Source organism: Dissoconium aciculare, assembly GCF_010015565.1.
Source record: "Dissoconium aciculare CBS 342.82 unplaced genomic scaffold K489scaffold_11, whole genome shotgun sequence".
NCBI classification, from domain to species: domain Eukaryota; kingdom Fungi; phylum Ascomycota; class Dothideomycetes; order Mycosphaerellales; family Dissoconiaceae; genus Dissoconium; species Dissoconium aciculare.
Window position 1 is genome coordinate 194,071 of NW_022984961.1, and position 19,439 is coordinate 213,509.

The 19,439-nt window shown below is 54.8% G+C and overlaps 9 protein-coding genes across 9 annotated transcripts; 5 read left to right on the forward strand and 4 right to left on the reverse strand.

The window, feature by feature from the left end:
* Positions 1–285: 285 nt before the first annotated feature.
* K489DRAFT_382865 (uncharacterized protein) lies at positions 286–667 on the reverse strand (the record flags this gene model as incomplete). The annotated part of the gene is made up of 1 exon (XM_033605477.1): positions 286–667. A coding segment is annotated over exon 1 (214 nt), but the record flags the coding sequence as incomplete, so codon positions are not given.
* A 750-nt stretch (positions 668–1,417) lies between these two features.
* K489DRAFT_390222 (uncharacterized protein) lies at positions 1,418–3,746 on the forward strand (the record flags this gene model as incomplete). Its single annotated transcript, XM_033606580.1, has 2 exons — positions 1,418–1,430; positions 2,443–3,746. The coding sequence occupies 2 exons, from the start codon at positions 1,418–1,420 to the stop codon at positions 3,744–3,746; spliced, it is 1,317 nt and encodes a 438-aa protein (XP_033457145.1).
* Positions 3,747–3,824: 78 nt separating this feature from the next.
* On the reverse strand, positions 3,825–4,412 carry K489DRAFT_46876 (uncharacterized protein). The gene has a single exon (XM_033608643.1). The coding sequence runs from the start codon at positions 4,275–4,277 to the stop codon at positions 3,903–3,905; it is 375 nt and encodes a 124-aa protein (XP_033457146.1). The 5' UTR covers positions 4,278–4,412; the 3' UTR covers positions 3,825–3,902.
* A 1,720-nt stretch (positions 4,413–6,132) lies between these two features.
* Positions 6,133–6,896, forward strand: K489DRAFT_291771 (NAD(P)-binding protein; the record flags this gene model as incomplete). The annotated part of the gene is made up of 2 exons (XM_033600200.1): positions 6,133–6,217; positions 6,298–6,896. Coding segments are annotated over 2 exons (684 nt in total), but the record flags the coding sequence as incomplete, so codon positions are not given.
* A 469-nt stretch (positions 6,897–7,365) lies between these two features.
* K489DRAFT_403482 (uncharacterized protein) lies at positions 7,366–9,302 on the reverse strand (the record flags this gene model as incomplete). The annotated part of the gene is made up of 3 exons (XM_033607091.1): positions 8,319–9,302; positions 7,870–8,246; positions 7,366–7,816 (listed from the first exon to the last, which is right to left on the reverse strand). Exons 1-3 carry the CDS (start codon positions 9,213–9,215, stop codon positions 7,366–7,368), a joined length of 1,725 nt encoding a protein of 574 aa, XP_033457148.1. The 5' UTR covers positions 9,216–9,302.
* A 153-nt stretch (positions 9,303–9,455) lies between these two features.
* On the forward strand, positions 9,456–11,023 carry K489DRAFT_382868 (ribonuclease H-like protein). Its single transcript, XM_033605478.1, has one exon. It carries the CDS (start codon positions 9,808–9,810, stop codon positions 10,843–10,845), a length of 1,038 nt encoding a protein of 345 aa, XP_033457149.1. The 5' UTR covers positions 9,456–9,807; the 3' UTR covers positions 10,846–11,023.
* Positions 11,024–11,502: 479 nt separating this feature from the next.
* K489DRAFT_433582 (uncharacterized protein) lies at positions 11,503–14,641 on the forward strand. The gene is made up of 2 exons (XM_033608520.1): positions 11,503–13,922; positions 14,059–14,641. The coding sequence occupies exons 1-2, from the start codon at positions 11,811–11,813 to the stop codon at positions 14,278–14,280; spliced, it is 2,334 nt and encodes a 777-aa protein (XP_033457150.1). The 5' UTR covers positions 11,503–11,810; the 3' UTR covers positions 14,281–14,641.
* A 1,343-nt stretch (positions 14,642–15,984) lies between these two features.
* K489DRAFT_382870 (uncharacterized protein) lies at positions 15,985–16,234 on the forward strand. Its single transcript, XM_033605479.1, has one exon. The coding sequence runs from the start codon at positions 16,053–16,055 to the stop codon at positions 16,215–16,217; it is 165 nt and encodes a 54-aa protein (XP_033457151.1). The 5' UTR covers positions 15,985–16,052; the 3' UTR covers positions 16,218–16,234.
* Positions 16,235–17,610: 1,376 nt separating this feature from the next.
* Positions 17,611–18,085, reverse strand: K489DRAFT_47160 (uncharacterized protein). The gene has a single exon (XM_033608645.1). The coding sequence runs from the start codon at positions 18,004–18,006 to the stop codon at positions 17,734–17,736; it is 273 nt and encodes a 90-aa protein (XP_033457152.1). The 5' UTR covers positions 18,007–18,085; the 3' UTR covers positions 17,611–17,733.
* Positions 18,086–19,439: the final 1,354 nt, after the last annotated feature.

Genomic DNA, 19,439 nt, shown 5'->3' on the forward strand with positions numbered 1-19,439 from the left:
GGAGGATTTGTCGATTCCTTCAGATATTCTCATACCTCGCCGTCTTTGTCTGATGGGGGGAGATTCTACTTGCTTTTTGTCCGCAGGCTCGCAGGCTCGCTCGCCTGCCTTGCCTGATTGCGAGTCGGAAGGCGTGTGTGAGGCGGCGTGTTGTAGGCACTTGACGGTGATGTTTTGGTGCTGTGAATGAGGGAACACATTAATGCTGAGATAGATGGAGACACACAAAGAGAGATGGAGAGAGGAGATAAATGTCATCTCGCCCTTTATTATCGCGTCACATCGTCGTCGTCGGAGGATATGCTCCACTGTTGTGCTCTCCTGCAGTATTTTTTCCCCCATCTTCTAGAACAAGACCGTCTTCTTCTTCCTTTTCTCCATCTCATCTCATCTCATCTTCACCATCCAAGCATCTGGAGCCAAGAGATCTACCACCCCCGTCTCGCGTATACGAGCGAGCGCGTTCGCGTGCACGCGCGTTGCGTGGTCTCCCGGGAAGTGCACCCGCACTCACAATCCATCCGGAAAAAAGCCCCCACCCCTGCCTCCTTCCCTCCTCGCGTGCTGTTTGGAGTGGAAAAAAGTCCGGTCGCGGCGCCATCGTCCAGAATGGGCGATGGTCGGGCCTCCGCCCAATATATACCACCGAACTAATCAATGCAATAATTTCACGGTGATGAGGATGATGATACATGGTGAGACAGATCCTCTTTCGACCACACACACACACACAAGCACTCGCGCGCGCCGGGCGGGTCTTCGGAGATTCCCTCGAAAGGGACGCCGTCATCACAGGCCGAGAGAGAGAGGACTGTTGTCTGTTGTGGTCATCACCGACGCGGAAGTTGTCCCTGGTGATAATCAAGCAGGAGGAGGAAGAAGGGATCCATCCGCTGGGTGAACATCCTGTGCTGTACCTGCAGGTGTTCATCACCGTTCGGTCGCCGAGCAGAAACTCGACCGTTGCGCCGATAGATTTATTATTGTACCTAGTAGATACACACCGACACCCACCCACCCAGGCGAACGGACGGACAGACAGGCCCGGGAGGAGAGGATTTGCTTGTTTTCGTCTTGTTGGTTGGTTGGAAGCGGCTGCTGCTGCAGGGTAGGGTGGGGAGGTGACGGCCCATGCGGTAAAATCACCCCGGCGAAATTTGGTGAGGGGATTGGATTGGATTAGATTGGATCGCAACGGGCGGGCTGCCGCTGCTGCTGTTTGGGACGATTCGCCGCCGACGACGACCATCAATCTCACCACCGTCGAGCATCAATATCATCACCATCGACACCCGTTCAGTTCATCGTCAACCACTATCGCTGCTGCAATAACGTCGTCGTCGCCGTCGGCTTTTACCATAACTATCACAACTGGCACCGTCGACCGGCGACGACAACAGCAGTAACAATAATAACAATGATAACAGTACGTACCGCCCATTTCCCTCTCTACCTAGGCATGTGTGCAATTTCGAAAATGGTTTCGTCTCTCTCTCTCTCGCGCGCGTTAGTTATTGCCTCGTTTCGTCTCATTTATTTACCACCGTACTGGACTGGTCTGTACTGTACTGGACCGGACCGACTCGTAATAACCCTGACTGTCGAGGCAGTGGTGGATTTCGCGGTGGTGGATTTGGCGTCTCTTCCATTCTCTCTTCCTCGCTGCAACATTACTACTACTACACCTCGTGTTTCGGGGTTATTATATGTGGTGGTGGTGGTGGTGGTGGTGATTGCGTGCGCGTGTCTGGCTGCTCGCGCGCGACGACGACGACGACGCTGCTGATCATTTCTATTCTCTCCTCTCCTCTCCTTCACTACCACCGCCTCCCACTCGTCACTCATCACACACTCGTTTACCCACCACCCTTGTCTTGCCTGTCTCGATCCCTGATCCTCCCTCGGGCGCATACGAGCGAGCAAGGGAGAGAGAGAGACAGCCGCGTACACCTGCTCTCTTTTCTATTTTCAATTTCTCATACACTTCCAGTGCGCTCAACTAAACCTTGCCTGCGCGCGTGTGAACCAACTATTATTGGGGAGGGAAGAACAGAACCGAGACCTTTTCTTCTCTTCTCGGCGGGTGTGCACGTTGTTGCTGCTGTCCGTGTGGGCGAACGACGATTAGCGTGCGTGTCTCGCTGCGTGCACTGCGCCTCGCGGCCTTCACTACTGTTGTCGCTGCTGCTGCTGCTGCTTCCTCCTACATCCTGCCTAAGCGGGCGGTCCGCTTCACACACACACGCACGCTCACACGTACACGCACACTGTCATTCTCTCATCCTCTCTCTCCATCATTCCACTCATTATTATTACCACCATCGACACCCAATACACCATTGTCGTCGGCCTTCTATACAACGACCGCGACATAATCGCAACACCACCATCACCGATTGACGATCGCGACGAGCGCGACTAATAACATCCTCTCATCGACAGCCTCGACGGCATCCTCGACCGCCATGTCGGCCACTACCTCCACCGCCAACACGGCGACCACTACTGGTAACACATCACCGGCCACGACCAGCAGTGCTGCCCCAACCACATCATCCACACCTACGACGACATCGCCGACGACTTCGTCATCATTCACAAGTACGACTACGACCACCAGCCCATCTTCAACCACCACGACCACGACCACATCTTCGACACCGATCACGACCACATCGCCCACGAGCACCACTCCGACCGCCACTGCCACAACAACTCCAGTCTCGACCCAGATCGTGTTTACCACTTCGACGGTACCACCCACGAGTGACAGCACTTCTTCTACAGCATCGCGCACGAGTTCGACGACCTCCGCAAGTGGCACGACTATCGCGACGGGAGGTTCCAGCGCATCACCGTCGTCCTCGGGCGGTCTCAGCACCGGCGCCATCACCGCCATCGCTGTGGTGATTCCCATCGTCGTCGTCGCCGTCCTGATCATCGTCGGTATCCTCCTCTGGCGCAAGCGGAAACAGAACAAGGCCGCAGAAGAGGCCCGACGGAAAGAAGTTGAAGACTACGGCTACAACCCCAACAACGACCCGACCCTGCCCGCCATCGGTGCCGTCGGTAGCGATGCCGGCCACGAGATGTCTGAAGACCACAGCGGCGGATACCGCGGCTGGGGCGCAGCTACCACCGTCGCCGGCGCCGCCAGCAGTCGCAAATTGTCCACCACCCTCTCCGGCGGTGGCCACACCCAAGGCCAATTGTCCGACGCCGGCAGCAACATGTACGGTCCCTCCGCCCACTCCCCCGGCTACGACGCCCACAGCGGCGACCCGCTCATGACCCGTGACCCGCGCCGCGAGACCATGTCCAGCGAAGAAATGGGCTCGATGGGCCTAGGTCCGATCGCCGGCGGCGCAGCCCTCGGTGGTGGCGCCGCCGCCGCCGCCGCCGCAGCAGGCCACTCCGCCACCAATAACAACAACAACGGCGTGCGCCGCGGCCCCTCCAACGCCTCCTCGACCTACTCCGCCGCGGCCGGCGTCGGCGGCGCCCGCTCCGACGTCTCCGACGACCGCCCCGACCTGCCCATCGGCCAGGCCTACGACTACAACAGCGGCTACGGATACACGCAGCACGGCCCCTACGGCGACGGCACCTACGGCGGAAACAACGCCCCGAACGACCCCGGCATGCCCGTCGTCCGGGACGTCTCGGCGCGGAGGAACACGCGCATCCAGCAGCCGCCCGTGGGCAATTACCCACAGGGCAACGCGGGCATCTCGCAGAATTTCTAGACGTACGTACGTACGCATCGAGTGAAGGGAGAGGACGAGCGAGCGAGCGAGCGGTGGACGGGAGCGGAGCGGAGCGGAGCTTCTAGATGCGAACGGGTCCAACTCGGATTTCATCTCTCGTGTCTTCCCCTTTTCTTCATATCTTACTATCTTTTTTTACAATATTTTATCTTGGCGGGTGCCGTTCCTCACGGGGAGGAAGGCCACGGACTGCGCGCGAAAATCCCCCGGGGCTGTCGTCGTTGTCATTGTCGGTCTCTTGAGCATCATTCTATCTTGTTGACAACGACGACAACACACGCACACACACGCACGCCCTCCACTATCACCGCCGCCGCCATCATCACCATCGTCGTCACTACCATCACTATCATCACTATCATCATTATTGTTATTGTCATTATCAGAAGAAGAATCAGAAGAATCAGAGGAAGAAGAAGATTTATTATATACTGTACTTGTGTCTCCTCGTGCGTGCGTGCGTGCCTGCTTGCCTGCTGGATTACTTCCCTCTCTCTCTTCTCTCTCCATAGCTACAGGGCAGTGGATGTATGTCCAACTCGCAGGAGGGAATGATGAAAGGAGCAACAAAAGGAAATGGGGAAAGGAATGGGAAAAGGAACAGAATTAAGCAGAAAAAAAAAATTCAAGAGCAAGAGTACGAGAGGGGAAAAATGGAAAATGGAAAATGGAAAATGGAAAATGGAAGGAGCCCTGGAGGGCATGATATCCCCATCCCCGTGTTTGCATCATCATCGTTGTTGTTGTTGTTGTTGTTATCCCCGAGCTTCTCTCTTGTTCTCATCTATCCATCTGTCTATCTAGGTGGTTACTTTCTATCACTAATTCTACTACTTCTACTATTGATTCTATTATTGATTCTACCAATGCTACTGCCGCGATTGATTTCTTGTCTCCATCGTCATTCGTCTTCTTCCGAGGTGTCTTTATTACGGGATGTACTGCATATATCATTGTTTGCTGCTGTGCTGTGCATTTACTATATGCGTATATGTATGTATGTATGTATGTATGTATCAGTGACCTTCTTCTCACCTCACTTTCCCTTTTGTCCGCACGATATCCACGCCAATGTCACTGCCACCGATTGCACAATTGCTAATACTGTGATGCATAATTGCACAACACCAATACCATTGCCAATGCCAAATGCCAAATGCCATGCCTGAATCCGTCCGGTCCTTCCGATCCCGACTCCTCCGAGGATTAGGCGAGAGGCGAAAGGCGACGAAGGGCGGTGGAAATGGTCTACAGTATCTACCACCGCCACCGCCGCCGCCGCTGTTGCCAAGCAGTCGCCGCCGCCGCCACGCGCAGTACGCAGTACGCCGTGATAAAGTTCTATTCTCAGCGTTACAGGAGAGTGGTAGGAGTTAATAATCCCTCGATGTCCCTCCAGGGACTTTCTCTGAGTCCCCTCTAGGTCGGTTTATTAAAAGACCCACGTGGTAGGTAGTTTCGGTCCTCCTCCTCCTCTTTCCGCGTATACAGGCTGGCTGGCTGGCTAGCTATTCTTGTCCTTATTCTCACTACTGTTCCCGTCATTGACTCAGTATTTATACGCTCATCATCACGCATCTCCTGGCATTATAGGTGCTTCCTGTGGTCTTTGATATGTTTTTATTCTGGGTGGAAAGTACGGCGTGGCGTGGCGTGGCGTTGTTGTTCGTCCCTGAACTTGACTTGACTTTGTCAGGGTCCTCTCCCCACTACAGCCCTATAGCCTATAGAGAGAAACAATGTGAGAGGGAGAGCGGGGACATCATGAATCAGGAAGACAGAGAGAGAGGGAGAGATGCTACGCCCTGTGTCTACCCTTCCGGGCTTGCTCTTCTATTCTACACGAGCGTACATTGGAAGCGATGATCTCAAAACTCTATCCTTCATCGGGAAATGCTTGCCATGCATCTAAGAGGGAGGGATTTCTAAGCGGTCGTCATTCGGGAGACGGGGTTTCGTAAGCGGTCGTCATTGCTCATAAAGTCCTCTTTGTATTCGGTCGTCATTTTCCTTCTACCCTGCTGCGTCTCGGTCGTCATTTTCGCGGCGAGGGGACGTCCTGATTTGGAGTGGAGAGAGAAAATTGGTAGCGAAAGGAGATCCCCATGGGATGGTGGTGGGCAGGATTGTTGGACTCCGGGCGGATGGATGGACTTCCACTGGAAAACATATATAAAGCAGATAAACCTGATCGGAATGGTATAGAATTCTTTCCCTGTGGTCAGCAACGTTCTCTCCTTCTTCTCTTGTCCTGATATCCAGTCCCCATCGCAAGACGAAAACGGAATCAAAGTAAAGTCCGAAAACCTCTCGAACACCACACCATATCTTCTCTCGTCATCACGAAAACCAGCACATCAAGATGTCATTCCTAGCCCTCGAGGGATTGCACGCCTTTGTGACGGGAGCACAGGGAGGAATCGGTCAAGCGATCGTCAAAGAACTCCTCGGTACGAGTCTCCTTCAAATCCAGCACCAACAAATCCCATCCCGACCACATCGAACATGTCCAACTAACCCGACCCCCCAGCCGCCGGCTGCAGAGTGACCGCCCACGACCTCCGCCCGGCGACCGCCACGGACGACAACCCCAACATCTTCACGGTCAGCGGCGACATCTCCTCGGAGGAGTCCATCAGCAGCGCCATGAGCTCGGCCGTGTCCCGCTTCGGCCCGATCAACATCCTCTGCGCCAACGCCGGCATCACCAACGAGCAGAACCACCCCAACATCTGGGAACTGCCCCTCGAGACCTGGGAGGACGTCTACCGCGTGAACGTCCGCGGCACCTTCCTCACCATCAAACACTTCCTCCTGGCGGCCATCGCCTCCCAGGGGGGTCTCTCCCACGACCCCGATCAGAAGGATGCTGAAGTCACGGAACTCCCCAACCTCGCCATCGTCGTGACCGGCAGCGAATGCGGCAAGTTCGGGCAGGCCGGGCACGCCGAATACGCGTCGGGCAAGGCCGGGCTGCAGTACGGGCTGGTGCCGACGGTGAAGAACGAGATCGTGCGGGTCAACCGCCTCGCGAGGATCAACGCGGTGGCGCCCGGGTGGGTAAACACGGCGCTGATCGGGGACCGGCTGGACGACCCGCGGGAGCTGTACCTCGAGGCCCAGGGCACCGTCCCGCTGAGGAAGATCGCCCAGCCCGAGGATGTCGCCCGCATGGTCGCCTTCCTGGCCAGCCACCGCGCCAGCGGCCATGTCTCGGGCCAGTGCTTCAGCGTGGACGGCGGGATGGAGGGCAGGATCGTTTGGAGGGAGGGGGAGGTTTTGGGGAAGTAGGTTGGCGGGGGAGTTGAGGGAGGGGGTGAGAGGATGATGATGGGGACTTTTGAGAAAGGGGATGCTCTGGATCGAAGGGCAGAGATTATGGAGAATCTTTATTATGCTTGTTTAGGGATAGAATGGAAGGTTCATGGAATTTCACTTTTCGGAAGAAGAAAAAACAGCTACTACGACATAAGCTCGTTGTTGTTGGGTTTTGCGCTGAGAAAAGGGGGGCATCACAATTCGACGAAAAACTCTCTTGAGAGAGAAAGCAGAAAAAACAATACCAAACGATAAAACGAGATACCATCATCACACACACTCATGAACATGTCCCCCCGCCGCTCTCCCCCGAGAGGATCTTCATCCCCGATTGCCACAGGCTAATCGCCATGACCACGCCCCCGAACCCGATACACGCGTACGCGGCGCTGACCTCCCAGCTCTCGCGCCATGTCTTCTTGGTCAACTTGACGAAGCACAGCGGCGGGAGGATATAGGCCAGGGCGCACGCGCTGGTGGCGCCCACGAGTTCGAAGACGATCCCCAGGTCGCAGGTGATGAGCGCCATGCCCATGGCGCTGAGGATCAGCGACGTCGTGAAGATCAGGTGGCGGTTGGGCTGGAAGGGTTCGTGCGGGAAGTAGTATTCCGTCATGACTTCGCGGCAGACGAAACATTCGAGCGGCAGGGTCGTGAGCATATTCAGGCCGAAGCAGCTGCGAGGACGGGCTTTCGTCAGATCGTCGTTTTGTGGATGCATGTCGGGGAGGCTTGCGGGAGGGGGTGTGTTGTCAAAAGGAAGACATGGAAGGGAGCAACTTACAGCCGTGCGATGTTGACCATGATGTTCTTGGTCGGGAAATTGTTCAGCACGTTCCCCTGCGTCTTGTCGCCGAATGAAAGGTATCCCGCGAGCGCCATGCCGAGACATGCAACCATCGAAATGGCCGTCGACCAATGAGTCACTCTGGCGAAGCGATCCATCGTGGGGGTTTTGAGGGATCCGTAAATGAGGAGGCTGTTGTGATGACAGACGAAGGCGAAGGAGATGACTCCAATCGCCTGGAAGACGCCGTCGTTGATGAGCAGACTGCCTCGTAGCTGTCCGCGTAATTCGGAAGGCATCATGGGACCTTCTATCATGACGGTGGATATGATGATGATCATGCTGATTAACGCCAGAGTGCTGGCTTTGGCGAGCTGTGAAGAGGAGGAGGATCAGTATTCTGTCTCATCGATCTTTTCTTGAGTCTTTCCCTCGGAATTTCTTACCATAGCGATGTCTCGATAGAGTGAGAGGGGATATGAGATCCCTAATACAAAAAGCACAATGATCGCCCGTCGATCCGCGAGCAGCCACAACACCGGCAGGTCGTCCAAACCCGGAACGACCGCCGTCAAAACATGCGGGATCGTGTCGCCGATAATGATACAAAAGGCAATCATGCCCCCAAACGCAAACGCCCACTGCGCGATCGAAATCGCGACCAGGCCCGATTTCCCAAAACAATGCTCCATCGTCGCCTGGAAAGAGTTGGCCCCGCTGAGTTTGGAATTCGTCACGATCAGGCGGATCGTCCAGTCCACCGTGACGGTCAACACGATCAGCAGGGTGATGCCCGTGAGCAGGCCGGCCTGCTTGAACGCATACGGCTGTCCGATGATCCCCGCCCCGATGATGCTGTTGGCCATGTTCATGAACGCGCTGCTCAGCCCGCTCTTCGGGCGCGCCGATTCGAGCAAATCTTCCGCGTTGAAGGAGAGGTCGTTGGCCAGTGCCACGCTGGGCGCTTGGATGTCCGTCAACAGAGGCGCTCGCTGGCCCGAACCTTCCCTGGAGCCATCGTTGTCATTCAGGTAATCCTCCTCGTCTAGCCAGTTATCCTCCGCGTGCGCCGCGCCGGTGGTGATCTGTCCGGTTCGTGGCGGAGGTTCGATCACGTCGAATCGCACGCGGTTTTGTGTTCTCGGGGTGCCGTCGACTCGCGGTTGTGCGATCGCCGACTGTCTCCTCGGCACTGATGGTTTCTCCTGGAAAGGACTCTGGCGTCGTTGCTCGTGTGTCACCTCGGACAGGAGGCCTTCGGATTCTTCCTCCGCATGGCTCTCTCGGGCCTGCTGGGGACTCCCTTGGGCGGGTCGTCGGGCGGTGGGATTGTCGTTGGCCATGACATCGTCGCCGGAAACTTTAGATTTTGTTCATGGTCAAAGAGGGAATTTGAAGGGCCGTGAGATGGTTTACTACCAAGGGAATAGTTCGGAGCTTACTGCGGTCGTCGAGACGAGGTATCATGCCTAATTATAACCAGCCACTACGTAAGCTTCTTCGGCGGCGTTTCCCCAGATTCGGATACCTTTGTCACGCTGCTAACAGGGCTGTTTCATGTGCTGTGCTGAGACGAGGTCAACGATACCAGCTTTGGAAAGGCAGCAAAAGGAGGGAATGGTGGGTTATGAATTGCACAGATCATTCATCCATACATCCGATTCTATTATAGACTGGATTCTCGAGACTTTGAATCACCTCTCTGTTGGGAACTCCTGGACTCAATTGAAGATGGTCCATGCGTTTGTCCAGACATGCTGCAGTACCGTTCTGGAGAACACGAGATCTGGTTACGACCATCACACGGGCGAGACGAGTGGTGGATCCATCAACAGAATCCAACACGAGATGATGCAGTAACGAGATGGTTGAATCAAGTAATTCCCGCATTGTCACGTAACCAGACGAAGAGGCATCCCGCCCTCATTTCATATCATGAGCCAATCCGCAGCGAACGCGCTGAAATCATGGCACTTCAAATATTGGGCTTTCCTGACGGGCCTACCATCGACCGGAACAAAGACTGAATTGAAGAAGATCCTCCTCGAGAGAGCCTCCGCTAGATCCAAATCTCGAATAGCAAGTCAGAGGATTGTCAGCGTCGACATGGGCATTCGCAATCTGGCATATTGTGCCATTGAGACCCCGGCTCGAAGCTCTACCAAATATGACGGCAAGCCCTTGTCTTTCAAAGTGGACACCTGGACGAGGATGGATCTGGCTGCACGCATGTCCATGCCTGCGCCAACAGAGCTTGAGGAGGAGGCGGCTTCCAGCGAGGTCGATGACGAGGCGAAGCCCAAGCGACGTAAAGTCAAGGCAAAATCGACCTTCGAAAGAAACGCATTCTCGCCTGAGAGTCTTTCCACTACGGCTTATAAAGTCACGCAAGAACTCTTGGCCCTTCGTCCTGACGCGATTCTGATCGAACGACAGCGCTTCCGTTCGGGTGGAGCCGCCGCGATTCAGGAGTGGACGGTCCGCGTCAACATGTTGGAGAGCATGATGTGGGCATGTCTCGAGACGCTGCGTGAGACCAGGTCAGAGAGGAAAACCTCTTCCTCATCTCCTATGGTGCATGCCGTCGAGCCCGCGCGAGTGGCGAGATTCTGGGTCCCGAGCGAAGATGTCCCACTACAGCCTCCTTCGGATCTCTTCCTGCGCGCACATGCATATAGTGACGGCACGGTATTACGAAAGAAAGTGGAGAAGAAGGATAAGATCGCGGTGGTGAAGTCCTGGATCACGGGAGAGTCCGATGTCAAGATTGACTTTCAGGGCCAGGCGGCGGAGATGGCGGAGGCATTTCGTACGGAAAAAGTGAGAGGAAGTGCGAGACAGATTGCTGGAGGGAAACTTGATGATCTTGCCGATTGCTTGTTGCAAGGCGTGGCTTGGGTGCGATGGGAGGAGAACAGGAGGAGAATTGATCATCTCTGGGGTGAAATAGCCAAAGAGCACGCTGATACATGAACATTACTGCGCTGACGGCCATGTGATCTACATCGTGACAATCAGATGTCTTGCGCTCTCCAATGCCTCTCGAACTCGTCCGGCGATCGCTTAGCGAGCACGCGACACTCTCAGCATGTTGGATGGCAGTTCAATGTAACACATCCATGGTTGTATAGTTCGTATACACAATCCTTCCTGCTATCTCGACACCCACACACGATCCGAAGAGAATCAAATTTGAAGAAGAAAAAAAGAGTTGTGACCTCTGCTGATTCCTCGCCTTTCCTGCAGATTCAAGGCCAGGTGCCCAGCCATGGGACGTAATTCCATCTATGCCAGCGCGAAAACGGTCAAGCCATCACGAAGAAGCCCGCCGTCGATCAGTAGTAATGTGTTTAAAGCTGGCATCTTATTGTAGATGGAGGAGAAAAGAAAGAAGGAAGAGAAGACGAAACTCGACAACAGTAGTAATAGTAGTGAATTCCAGCCCGCACACGGGATTCCCGCTGCCGCCGCTGGGAAACCCTCGGCTTGGCGAAAAGGTGGGTGATGGCGGCCGCAGCTGAGTTGGAGATACTTGTCCATACTCCGCTCCACAGTGAGAAAGCGTGTGTGTGTGAGAGAGAGAGAGAGGCTACAGAAGGCTACAGCGTGGTCATATCACCGCTCCAGCATACTCATCACAACACCCCAACATCAGCATTCACGGTTGATTGTGAGCGATTGCCAGGCGGAAGGCAACGACATTCGACGTCTGTCTCCTCTACACACACACATATATATATATATATATACACATCAATCGACCACCTCGTCTGTTGGCGCGCAACTCGATAACCCCCGACAATCGTATCGGGAAAGCCACGACAGCGATCTACCGAATTCCAACTACTGTACCTTTCCCCCACCGCCGCCGCTGTTGCGATCCAATTCCAATCGCACATTGCCTCTCAACACACACACACCGCTCCACACCAGTCACCATGGACTACGAAGCTTTGAAAGAGCAATGGTCGGACATCGAAGACAATGACGGAATCAGGTTATCATGGAACACCTTTCCCTCCACCCGCATGGAGGCCAGTCGGCTGGTCGTCCCCATCGGTGCCCTGTACACACCTCTAAAAGAGAAAGCCAATCCACCACTTCAATATGAGCCCGTCACCTGCAAGGCGCCCTGCCGAGCGGTCCTCAATCCCTTCTGTCAGGTTGACATGCGAGCTCGGATATGGATCTGTCCCTTCTGTCTTCAGCGAAATGGCCTGCCGCCGCACTACAAGGACATCAGCGAAACCACCATCCCGCCGGAGCTTCACCCGAGCAGCACGACGATCGAGTACCGCCTGGCGCGACCTGCACCGACGCCGCCGATCTTTGTCTTCGTCGTGGATACCTGCCAGGAGGAGGATTCGCTGAAGGCTTTGCGCGACAGCATCATCACCGTCCTTTCTTTCCTTCCTCCACATGCGCTCGTGGGACTGATCACCTATGGTACCATGGCCCAGGTCCACGAGTTGGGCTACACCGAATGTGCAAAGTCATATGTGTTCCGCGGGAGCAAAGACTATGGCGCCAAGCAAGTTCAGGAGATGCTCGGCCTGGCGGCTGCCACGGGTGCTCGGCCTGGTGTTCAGATGCAGCCTCAACCGGGACGCCCAGCTCCAGGTCCGGTGGGCGGCGCACAAACGCGATTCCTCCTGCCAGTCCAGCAGTGCGAAGCTCAATTGACCAGCATCTTGGAGAGCCTCCAGAGAGATCCATGGCCTGTTGCCAACGACAAGCGTGCTGTTCGATGTACAGGAGCTGCACTCTCGGTCGCGGTGGGTCTGCTCGAGACTAGCTTTCAGAACTCGGGCGCACGCATCATGCTCTTCACCGGTGGACCTGCGACCGAGGGTCCAGGTATGGTCGTCAACACAGAGCTCAAGGAGCAGATGCGCTCTCACCACGACATCGACAAGGACAACATCAAGTACTACAAAAAGGCTCTCAAGTTCTACGATGCACTCGCGAAACGGACCGCACATAACGGACACGTCGTGGACATTTTCGCTGGATGTCTCGACCAGGTCGGTCTCCTCGAGATGAAATGTCTACCGAACAACACTGGCGGTCACATCATCCTTGCCGATTCGTTTACTGCCTCCATCTTCCGGCAATCTTTCTCGAAGATCTTCGACAGTGACGCTGATGGTAACTTGACCATGGGTTTCAATGCATCGCTTGAGGTTTTGACCACAAAGGAGCTCAAGGTGACTGGTCTGATCGGCCACGCCATCTCATTAAACAAGAAATCGGCGTCAGTCGGTGAGACCGAATGCGGTATCGGTAACACATGCAGCTGGAAGATGTGCTCCGTTGACCCCACTGCATCATATGGTATCTACTTTGAGATTGCCAACCAAGGAGGACCCGTCGCGCCAATGCAGCAGGGCCCTCAAAAGGGTCTGATCCAATTCCTCACATACTACCAGCACAGCGAGGGTCAATATCATCTCCGCGTCACCACCGTCGGCAGGAACATGAGCGGACCTAGCGGCGACCCGGCCATCGCTCAACAATTCGATCAAGAAGCCGCCGCCGCTCTGATGAGCCGAATCGCCGTCTTCAAAGCCGAGGTCGACGACGGACCAGATGTCCTCCGATGGGTGGACCGCATGCTCATCCGCCTCTGCTCGCGATTCGCCGAATACCGAAAAGACGACGCATCAAGTTTCCGCCTCGAGAAGAACTTCACCCTCTACCCGCAATTCATGTTCCATCTCCGTCGCTCGCAATTCTTACAGGTCTTCAACAACTCGCCCGACGAGACGGCCTTCTACCGTCACGTCCTCAACCACGAGGATGTCTCCAACTCGCTCATCATGATTCAACCCACGCTCGACTCGTACACGTTCGATCAGGATGGCGCCGTTCCGGTCCTGCTGGATTCGACCTCGATCCAACCCCAGACCATCCTCCTGCTGGACTCTTTCTTCCACATCCTCATCTTCCACGGCGAGACTATGGCCGAGTGGCGGAAGGCCGGATACCAGGACCAAGAAGGCTACGAGAACTTCAAAGAGCTGCTCCAAGCGCCCAAGGACGACGCAAAGGTATGTATATCCCCTCCCTGCCCCAGAATAAGAAGAAAAAGAAGAAGAATGATCCCCATTCAAGCCCCACTTCCCTCGAACAACGTCTTTTTTTCCTCCTCCTCTAACCTTGTTTTCTTTTTCGTAAAAACCACAGGACCTCATCCAAGACCGCTTCCCCTTGCCTCGCTTCGTCATCTGCGACGCCGGCGGCTCCCAGGCCCGTTTCCTCTACGCCAAACTCAACCCCTCCACCACCCACACCACCTCCAGCTACGGCGGCGTCAGCCAGACCGCCCAGACCATCTTCACCGACGATGTCAGCTTGCAGACCTTCATGGATCATCTCATGAAGCTCGCCGTCAGCGGAACCGGTTAGAGAGAGGGGGTGTTCATAAAAAAGGGTGTGATGGAAAGGAGAGAGAGATTGGGTCTTGGTATGTGTGTTTGTGTGTATGACACCGTTCATCTGGCCCGGGGGCGTGTGTGCGGGAGGTGTCGCTTGTCAAACAGGAGAAGGTTGGGTGTTGTTGGCAGATGGAGGGGGGTCCCCCGAATGGGTAAATGATGCCGATCACGACGTAGCGCTGAAAATTACTCTTTTCTTCTATTTGTACCTCAGATGCTGTAGAGCGAGAGGGAAATCCGAATTGGAAGGACTTCTCAATCATCATCAGCCCCGACCATCACGATAGTCTTATTCCGCCATCGAAGCAAGTTTCCTCCTTCCCTCCCTCCTCCTCTCTCTCACACTCAGTCAGTCTTGCTTCCGTCGAGAAGGGCCTTCGACACGGTTCTCTTTTTCTGTTTCCCCTCTTCGCGTGGGCGGCGGTGGCTTTCCAACCTTCCCCCTTTTGCATCGCGCTGCTGTCCCCCATCGCAAAACACACAACGCCTCGCTCCAGCTCCGGGGGTCATCGACCCCACAGGCGCGATACCAGCCCTCTTGGCATCCTGCAGATCACATTTCGTTTTCTCCAACGAACCCCTGGGCGCTGCTGCGAGGCTTTCAATCGGTCTTTCGCATCGCTGCCGTGGAATGCCGAGTCGGCCTGGATTCGCCCCCCCCCCCCCCCCTTGCTTCCCTCGGGATGGATGCGTGGGAAGAAGGCCCGTCTGCTGAATAGATTGAGAACAGAAATGCGAGTGCCGGAACGAAGCTGTCCGAAATGCATCTTTTACCGAAATACGAGTGGGAAAGTCTGAGGATTTATTTATCCCTCGCTACTCGGGGTTTGATGGATGAGCGTTTTCTTCCTGCTGGTCCCACTACCATCTGATCGCAGGACTTGTTGGTTTGATTTTTTCTTTCTCCCCGTGGGCCGTTTGTACATCACATCGCCTGTCCTTCTCGTCGAGAATGATTCGGGCTCGCTCCTCTTCGCCAGCCATGGATTGAATCTTCCCCTCTCCGCGCTGCTTTACTGAGAGATATCATTCCATGCTACCTGCCCGTGAGAATTGAAACAGCGCCAGGAAGGGGGATCTACAGTTCCGGGCTTCGGAGTCTGTCCACTTAGGGCGACAGAATGCTAGCATTCAACATTCCTCCATGATCACGACTCGTCACTCACGAAGCCATTCCTTTCGCAATCCTCTCGCTTGGGGAAATCTTCCTCGATGTTACTTCCGACGTGGCCCTCGAACACACCGTCGGGTTCGTCATCTCAGCTCCACGGAAGTTGGACACTTGTCAACGACGAATGCGCACGACGTCATATTCACTTGATTACGTTCACTCGAGGGTCATCGTCTCCTCCTACACCTGACGGCGGCTGGTTTTGTGATACACATCCCGTGAGCTTTTCATGGACTCTTCTGCCTTCCGGACCTCGTCGCGGCGACACGGAATGGCTGTAGGAATTGCTCCACTCGGACCTGCTACTAGTCATCTATCGAGATGATCCCAGCTCATACCGAGAGGTCTAATCAATCAGTCAATCCATCAGTCAATCAATCGATATATTCACTTCGTCTCGTCGAGAAGATCTCGCCGAAGGCGAAACCGATAACATCATCGGCTTGCCAGCTTTGCTGAAATCCATAGATTAAAATGTTTCGGACCGGCGGATCTCTGGATTCATGGTCGTGCAGTTCTGGAGAAATCGCAGAATCCTCTGCTCTCTAGGGCTTGTGCCCGGTCACGGGTCAATGTATACCGAGTGGGCTGCGTTGCATATGACATGTGTTTTTGATGATCAGGTTCTATGGCTTTTACGTCAAGGCCGAGGTTGGGTGGTGTTGGTAGCGGTGGTAGATGGGACGATGCGGCGAGCGGCGTGGATGGATGCCTTCCGCTCGGGCAGCAACATCTAGTGGGATTGGAGGATTCTCGTGCTTGAGTTGTACGAATTCAGTAGTCTATTTGTTGTTATTCGGACATTCGAGGCCGTCGACTAGTTCCCTTGTGGTCTGCTTTCCCCCTCCTGAAGAGTATCCCGAGAATTGATTATCGGAACGCGGGACGAGGATGGTGCCTTGCCTCCGACCAGGATATTTGGGGAATGTGACGATGTGTGCTTTCTCGTTGATGACGGGCGATGATCTCACTGTGTGTCACCTTTTTGATTTGCCTGTTCTGGCTCTCGCCTCACCTCAGGGTGGTTTCCTTCCATGGCAACGATCAGGTTCATCATCCGTGCGAATGACCACGACATCGCTTTCCGTCTGTCCGGAGGGCCTTTACGTACTGTATATTGCTGGGCCCTCTACAGCACGTGGCATGGCTTCCTCACTCATTAACGGATTCATTTCCAATGCCTGGATGCGAGGAGGCAACACCCTATGTTATGTAATGCACTCCTTGAACGTCGATTCGAGAGGTGATGTCAAGTCCTCGACTCTCAGCCAGCTCGTTGCAAGGAAATGGTAGTCCCTCCAGCGGCGCGGCGAGTGATGACGCCTCACGCATGGCAGGAGAATGCAGGATAAGAAATCCCGCCGGGGAAGCAAACGTTTATTTTCTTTCGGACTCTGGTACAATAAACGAGACGACATCGAATCCTATCTGCAATTGCCTGTTGTGGCTGTGGCTTCATGAAGATCTACAGTACGTGAGGAAGCCTAGGGTTACCCACCCATCTCAGCCGCACGCATTCACGGAATCTGGTTCAGGGATGGATGGGAATACACGTTGCGAACCTGGCGGCATCTGCCCAAACGGTTCCGCATCGTCACCTGGTCAGTTGATGAAACGTTGATTCCCCATCTACCTACCCAGGTACTGGATGTTTTCTGACAACCACACGCGTACCGCAGCTTGGCTCTCTTCATGGCGGTGGCAAGGCTGGCGGCTTCTGTTCATCACGCCAACGCAGTTGTAGTTCTAGTTTCGAAGTCTTGTCCAGTGGTTCAGGGTTGGTTTTAGCACGTTACCCGGTATCATGAAGAAGACTTCCGAAAAAGAGTGGCTCTCATGAGAGGTCGTGCCAAACAACCAGTTTCGTGGCCGGGCGTGGCCTGCATTGGCATCCGAGGGTCGTCACGCGACCTCATTCCGCATCAGGGAGGAAGGTTTGTCCTCCAGAACGTTTCCTGCCATGTCACTCTGCCGCGCCACGCACGATCAATAGCGGTTGAGTTTTGAGCGCGGTGTTCTGCAACATGTAGCCAAACACCCATGTGGAGAACCGATTGACCGTGGCGGACTATGGCTAGAGCAGTACCGCCGTCGTACTGTACGCGTTACGAAGAATACTGGGTAGGTTACAACCATCCAGGGCAGAAAAGGTCGTGAGGTCTCACTTCGAAACATCAAACAACCCTTAGTTTCCTGTCGTCTCCAAACGAGTCTACAAGGACCAAGGCGCAAGCCTAGCCATAATAGACAGTTCTACAATAGTGTATCCACGAGTCCGTTGTCGGTGATTTCCCCCGTTCGCGCAGGGCCCGATGGCGACGAGGGCAGGCCAGACCGAAACCATCTGCCTCGTCGACGGGGCCATTCTACCTCACAGCCAATAGTCAGAGTCCCGAGACGTGGCGCCGACGAGCGTACAGTAGCGGATGGCCCCAAATGCTGGAGTGCAGAAAAAGTCTGGAAAACTTCTCCACTCCCATAGGACTTGGCTGCGGCCGTCATGGTGAAACTCCACCACACTGCCATGAGCGCCGAAAGCGAAGATGTGACCGAACACCAGATCTCGAGCCCTGCTTGCCCGGCCCTGCTTCGTCTGGAAGTTTTCCCTCCGGCCCTTCGCGCTCCATCTTGGCTTCAAACAGCGGCGCGAATTTCATCCCGGACGCCCACAAGCAGTGAGGACTTCAGGGCTTTCTGCCGGCGGACGTGGCTACGAAGGGTTTCCGATGACCTATGGATCCGGCCCTGGTGAACAATTCCATGGTGTGAGACAATGTCTCGGTAGATGTGGACGAATCGGTCGAGGTTTCTAGGGTACGAATGAGACGATGTGTAGGGCAGAGTTCACCAGAGTCTCCAGGGCTGCTGATGATTTGTGTTTCATCGTCTCCGGTGAGAGGTGAGGCAATGGTGCAGATTGTGGGGAGGGTTCGTTTAGGAACACTATGGTGTCCGATGGAAGGAGCCATTGCCTCAACATGCCACCGTGAGAGGCGTCCCCTGCCCTCCAATTCCTGTGTATGCCGACCGTTCTGAAGTACACACGACTGTCCGCAACGAGATATTCGAGCCTCACTCATGTTAGTGCTGACGAGAGACAGCCGCCGCCACCGACGCCGTCATAATCAACAACAAGCATCCTCACATGCACGAGCGCCTGGTTCTCACGTCTTCGATGGTGAGAGACTGATGATGTTGAGAGCAGGGCGAAGGTGAGATGTGCTCGATATAGCAGCATCCATGCAAGCCTCAATCACACGAGTCTAGATCCTCATCAATTCAATCAAGGGATGTATATGTAAATTTATCCTCACTAGCCACAACAGGACGAGGCGGCGGCGGCGGGCAGCAGCACGAGCGATTAACTTTGCTACATTGTATAGGCCACAATACACATATACAAATTTTGCCGTCGGACGAATGTACGGCAGGACTTTGATGATGAGATCGAGCGTGCATACATACCGATCCCAGCGTGGATGGAGAAGCATGAAACTCGACAGCCGAGGTGTGTGAGCGATGAAGTGATGCTGGTGGGATTGATTGAAGGGCATTGGCGTCGAAAAGGCATACTGCGCGAAAGTCGTGGGACGTCTACCAACCAGTGTGTGAAGAAGAAGATCTCGTACTGTTGCAAAAGTTCGAGAGCGTGTAGGGTGTTATCATACCGTATCATAATGATTCCTGGTACGCCATGGGCGCACTCTTCCGCCCCATCGTTTCTTCACGCCAATTCCTTCAGAAGCCTTCTCCTATCTTTCGCTGTTCCGGCTGAGGAGACCTCCTCAAATCTGGTGGTGGGTGGCACTCGATTTGGCCGCTAGCCGGCTTGATCGACCGACGCGCGAGGGGCAATTCGGACCGTCGATTCAACACAGGGAGAGAGAGAGTGAGAGAGAGCCTGAGGGTGAGATATGTGTGTGATTGAGATACATACATTGTTTGTCATCGAGGGTTAT

Excerpts from the sequence above, each read along its gene's own strand:
- K489DRAFT_46876 (XM_033608643.1), bottom strand. The coding sequence starts at position 4,277 with ATGGAGAGAGAAGAGAGAGAGGGAAGTAATCCAGCAGGCAAGCAGGCA.
- K489DRAFT_382868 (XM_033605478.1), top strand. The coding sequence starts at position 9,808 with ATGAGCCAATCCGCAGCGAACGCGCTGAAATCATGGCACTTCAAATAT.
- K489DRAFT_433582 (XM_033608520.1), top strand. The coding sequence starts at position 11,811 with ATGGACTACGAAGCTTTGAAAGAGCAATGGTCGGACATCGAAGACAAT. Across the intron at positions 13,923-14,058 it reads CGCCCAAGGACGACGCAAAG|GACCTCATCCAAGACCGCTT; the intron begins GTATGTATATCC and ends TAAAAACCACAG.
- K489DRAFT_382870 (XM_033605479.1), top strand. The coding sequence starts at position 16,053 with ATGTATACCGAGTGGGCTGCGTTGCATATGACATGTGTTTTTGATGAT.
- K489DRAFT_47160 (XM_033608645.1), bottom strand. The coding sequence starts at position 18,006 with ATGGCAGTGTGGTGGAGTTTCACCATGACGGCCGCAGCCAAGTCCTAT.